Raw genomic sequence first — 5,723 nt, forward strand, 5'->3', positions numbered from 1 at the left:
CCTGTCCGCGCCGGGGGGCTGCCCCAGCCTCTGCCCATCTCCGTGGCTCCTCTGGCCCCATTTCCAACAGGTCCATGTCCTTCCTGTGCTGAGGACCCCAGAGCTGGATGCAGTACCCTGGAGTACTCAAGGTGCAATAAGCAGCCTTAGGGTCTGGAGGAGGTCGCAGGAACTCAGCATCTTCCCTTCCAGTGCTGTTCATCCAGGGACTGAAAGCGTCTCCATGAAGGCTGGGTCATCCCAAGCATGGAGGAGCTTGGAGGAGAGGTGGCTGAGCATCCTTCTGCGTATGGTTGTCTCCGTGCAGCGCTTTTCCGCAGACCTGTGGCTGATGCATAGCCAAGCCCTTAGTAAAATGACATCTCTACCCAGCAGAAAGGCCATTTGCAAAGATTTCCTTAAGGTGCACAGAAAACAAGAGAAAGATTAACATACATTCAGATATTGTCTTTTCATGGTTCCTCAAAAGCATGTACTTGGGATTTTTGCCCAGAAGACAGAGGGGAGTGTTGGGTTCTTACTGCTAGAAGTGTTGAAAGATGAATTAATTTTTATTTCTTTGGGGTTTTTTGTGCTTCCAGGTAAGGTTGCAGGTTGGGCTCTATGTTGTGTATCTTTTGGACTGGCTGACAGTTTTTGACAAGGAACAGATACTCGTTCTTCGCTTGGAGGACCATGCATCGAATGTGAAATACACCATGCACATGGTGTTCCAGTTTCTGGATCTGGGTATGTGTCTTCTGACTGTTTTGAGATAAATGCAAAAAAATCATTATTATCCTTCTTCCAGGTCATTTTTTGCTTTATTAAGAGACAAAACAGAAACATGGGAATCTGTCTTGAATGATGAAATAATCTTGTTGCCTGGAGTCAAGCAAAATTTAAACTCCCAAATTCCCATGGAAAGGCTGATGTTAGAAGATCTTATCAAGACTATATCAAGAAAAATAATCAAAACCATTCAGAAACGGAGGAGTATATCTTACCATATGGAAGCCAGTCCTGCTTCTGAAGGCAGTCAGGGCTTGTTTGTCGTGGGTTTACATAGATGTCAGAGCTATCTCATGCAATTTAAACAACTTGAAGTGCTACTGTGGTGTGCTAATCCTGAATCTGAATCTGAGTATAGTGAAAGGTTGCGTTTCTAGCTGGGGAGAAGGGGGAAATTGTGTTTTTGCTCTGTTGATTGAGACATCTGTTGCTAATCCTGGGAGAAACGCTGGCAGACAAAATGTTGCCCAATGTTGATTTGACAGTAGCAAGAGGATGAAAATGTGGCTGTAAAATAGTCTGGCTGGTCCAAACACTGGTCTAGATGATGGGAAAGTTTGAATGCAGCAGATTGAACAGATGAAGAGCTTGGCATCTTCTTCCTAAGTATGGTTTACGCTGGAAAAGCCGGTGGTTGTATCTTGCTAAAGTACATTTTCAAGGGCTTACGTTTATTCCTGGAGTAGGGGCATCACTATAGGTATGTACCACATTGATCACACTGACAGCCTCCAAAACAAACAAAAAAAGGGCTTACATGAGTGAAGCTTGGACAGTTTCTACCAGGTATTAGACAACTCACATTATCAAGTGAAATAACGGTATAAAATAACTGCAGCTCCAAAATGGAGAGGAAGTTGTATTCGATGTCATAGTTGTTTTCTGAAAACAATTTTTTTTTTCTTCCAGAAATGATTTATGCAGCTTGTTGTAAAGATGATTAATTAATGTGAAAGGAAAACATATTATTTCCGTATTTACGAACAGCGATTTATTTTACTAGCCTAAGCCTGGATTCAATATTCTGAAACGTCATTGCTGCTAACACAAATGCTGTTTGTCTTCCCTTGGCAAACCTTACAAGTTAGTCATTTGTCTTCTTCAGCATGGGCATTTTTTCAGAAATATTTTGAGATTATATTCTATTTTTCCACAGGACCTCTAAGTGAGAAACAAGAAGCTCTGATTACAAAGAGTCCAGCCTCAAACACTAGACGACCTGAAGACAGGAGCCTGGGACCTATGCTACCAACCACGAAGGCGATTTTAAAAGATTTCTATAGGCCTTTTAATACAAAACTGGCACAAGTTCTTTTTGATGACGCTTTTTTATGGAAGAGGACATAATATGTACATTTAGTGCCACAAATACAGTGCTTAAAGGAGTTTTTATTTTTTTAAATTCTATTTTTGTGTGTGGATATTTACATTTTTCCCATTCCAAAGAGAAGCCGATTGACGAGCTGAGACTCTCACCTTCAGTCAGCACGCTTCACGACAGTTATACCACATTTTCCTTGTGAGAATGTAAAGCATCTTGCTTAGCAGTTTATTGCAACTTCTTTTATCCAGGCAAAATATTAAGAGTGGAAAAGAGTTAGTACAAAGACAATGTCTTGTGCTCTCCATGGGGCTGTTGAAGGTTAACCTTCTCTAAGATGCTGCAACACAAAATTAGCATCAGTTTCCTACAATTACACATATAATCTCATTTTCAATGTATGTTATTCATTCATTTTTTTCAAACTGTCAATGTTATTTAGGCATTAAAATTTTCAATTTAATTCAACCTAAAATTTTGTTTCTTCTTTTGTCAGCATATTCGCAAATGGTCTTCTCTCGCACTAAGCTTTTCCTGTTTCCTTAATTTTGAAACGAAGAAAAAAGGATAATTGCATTTACATAAATTTCCAAGTCTAATTTGTATCTTCAAGATAAATGGGCTTTCTCAGCTACAGTTCTTGTAAAGGAAAATTTTATATTCCAGGTAAGAATGGATGACTGAAATCTAAACAACAGGCCACATTTAGTGCTTAGTATAACAAATCCATTGTCTTCCATATTTTGTTCATGTAAATATGTATCATTTATTCATATCACTCACACATTTTCCCGGGAAACCACTAATGGGTTTGATGTAAAATCCATTGCTGGCCATGGAGAGCTTTTATGGAGTTTTCTGTTAGGTCCCATACAACCACTCTTCTCCATTGCAAGGAAATGTGCATTTGAAAATCAATATGAAATCATGTTATTAAATGCATTAAATGGACAGGATGCACAATATCTTGCATCCCCATAGAAAGGATGTGTTACCTAATGAATTAGTTGCACGTTATGTGTTTCCCTCTTCAGGTAAGATGTCTACATCTTATTACAAAGGTTGAGATACGCAGACTTGAGAAAAAAAGGCTTGAAAAATTATGGAGAAACTTTGGACCATCTAAAGGTGTTTTTTATTTGTCTAAAATGACCAGATTTATATATAAATGTGCAGTAATTCCATATTTGATTTCAAACACCCCTGGTTGGGGTCACCGTCAGCTGCAGTCTACCTGCAGGTGGGACGGGCCAGCTAGTCTACCTAAGGTAGGGTCTTGAGACAAATGAAAATGCTGCCTGTTGATAATTTCCTTTCAAGGGCTGAACTGATTGCTTCTCCCCTTGGGTGGATCAAATGAAGCTGGCATCTAGCTAGCAGATATCAAAAGCCCGAAGAATCATCTCTAGTTGGCTTCATGTGGCCTTTCGACCTTTACCTTGGACCCCACAATACAGCTGCTGGGTGGATTCACAAATACATTTACAAATATTAAGGGTTACTATTCACCATCCTCCTCCATGGGGATATGTTGTTCACCTCTTGTGTTCCTAAATGGAGAATTAATACTGAAAACTTCATGAACCCTGAATGTTTCATGCGTGGATATGATTGAGGATGTGAAATTTTTTTGTAATAGAAATCCATTTCTAGGTCCTTTGCCAAATGGTAATGCACTGTTTAAAAAATATTCAGTCTGGTGTTTGGAAAGCTTAAAATAAGTAATTTAGGAAGTAGTTCTAGACAACCAGAATAGATTAGTTCTGGTTCAGAAATGCTTCCAGACCAAAAACAGTTAGAGAACTGAGAATTTTAGCAGTATAGAAGAAGTATCATGGCAACACGAATCAGAAAATCAAAATGAATTCACCACCATTTGCAAATGTAAAATTTTCAGGCAAAAATGTATCCACACTGAAGATTTGTACCAGCTGTGCTCTGAATTAGAATCAACACTGTGTGGTCAGGGTGACTCTGTACACGACGTTTGCTAACCTGACCTGCCATGGTCAGATATTGCCATTAAGTTGTTAGCTGCAGCTGTGATCTAATGATATTATCTTTCCAGCCCTAAATCTGTCGTTATCATTTAGCATGAGCATTAATTCCGTGAACAAACCACACACCACACTGATGGATGGTGCTGAGCTCTGATTTCTGCCTGCAGACTCATGCAGTCCACCGCTGCCCAGGGAGATTCTCTTTGCCCTTTGCCTATGTATATAATCTAAATCAAAACATTCTTCACAGTCAAAATTTCCATTTTTAGGTTAAGTTCTTGGCTAGTTCTGACTCACAGAAGGAGAAAAGTTGAAGGTTCCCTGTACAGAGGTGGACAGTGGTGACCACACGTGCCCATGTGTGGATAAGGAGAAGGGATGGTGCACTGTGGGTCATCATGGTGTGTCTGGCACAGGAACACGTGGGGAAAGGGCTGGAGCTAGAGATGATCTGTTAGGAACCTGTGGTGCTTCCAAAAATGAGTTTCCAACGAGGCTGCTTTTATATCTTCATCTCTTCCATGAGCTCCAAAGTATGATCTCTTAATTTAACGCATTGCAACCTTATGCTGCTGGGTTGTGGCATGATTAAATATCCAAAAGTAGCAAATTATCCGTCAAGAGAGCATCTTGGAGGTAAGGATGTTGCTCTCTAGCCCAGACTGTAAAAATAGGATTGATCTGGTGACTCAGAATGAAATACAACAAAATTTGATTTTTTTTTTTGAGTGATCTGCAGTGCTGGGTGTCAGACCCCACGTCTTCAGCCTCAGAGCAGACGGTGTACTGCTGCCCTTCAGTGGCTTCCCCCCAGCCTCACAGCAAATCTCTGTGTAGGAGAAGACTCATCCCAAGTTCTTCCAGTTCCCTTTACCTTTCTGTTGAAAATTCTAGATGAGAAAGGTTTCAATATTGTTATTATTCACTGTAGCACTGACCTGACCAACATCCCCAGAACAGTAATTTGCTAAGAAATTGGATTTCCTATCAAGACAATATGTTTTCATGTTTGCTGAAGCATAACAGTGGCTCTTTGCAAAGGAGCTCAGCAAATGTGTGTCTCATGCTGTGTTGTCTCTTATCTCAGCTGAACAAAAGTATTCAGGCAAGGATGCAGCTTCCCTGAGTGCAAAGGCACTGGGCAAAGGGTTGTTTCCAAATGTTCTCGCTGCTACCGCAGAAGAATGTGAAATGTGTTTTCTGTAAGACCCTGAGTGTTCAGGCCAAGGATCTTGGCTGGCTGGAAGAAGCACAGTAAAAACAAAGGATCTCCCACTAAGAAAAACAGGCACTGGATGGAAAGTGATATGTTATCTGTCGAGTCCCGCGCACAGGCTGGTATGCTTCAGCTTAATAAACCGAAGATTAACAGTGAAGTTGTCAGTTTTGGATATATCTAAAAAAATGTAATTAATCCATCTTCCAACTAAGCCAAACGCTCTTTTATTAAAAAGACAAGGCACAGTAGTGTCACAAGAAGTGACTCCTGATAGATAGCCCCCCCAGCACAGGATATTCAGCAGCGATGCATTTGCTGGGCAGCTGTGGTTTCTAACAGTAATGCTTGTGTTGCAGTACCATCTTCTGGTCAATGTGGGCAATACTGCATGCCGTGGACCCGCAGGCGGGGT

The 5,723-nt window shown here is 40.7% G+C and overlaps 1 protein-coding gene across 1 annotated transcript in view; it reads left to right on the forward strand.

Annotated features, from left to right (window-relative positions):
* CHST15 (carbohydrate (N-acetylgalactosamine 4-sulfate 6-O) sulfotransferase 15) overlaps window positions 1-2,562 on the forward strand; it is a 20,256-nt gene extending 17,694 nt beyond the window's left edge. The window contains 2 exon segments of the mRNA XM_010078744.1: window positions 582-729; window positions 1,928-2,562. Of these exon segments, the coding sequence (XP_010077046.1) occupies window positions 582-729; window positions 1,928-2,118 (339 nt within the window). The 3' untranslated portion in view covers window positions 2,119-2,562.
* The last annotated feature ends 3,161 nt before the right edge of the window (window positions 2,563-5,723 follow it).

This window comes from Pterocles gutturalis, unplaced genomic scaffold (genome assembly GCF_000699245.1).
Source record: "Pterocles gutturalis isolate BGI_N339 unplaced genomic scaffold, ASM69924v1 scaffold14143, whole genome shotgun sequence".
Lineage (NCBI taxonomy): Eukaryota > Metazoa > Chordata > Aves > Pterocliformes > Pteroclidae > Pterocles > Pterocles gutturalis.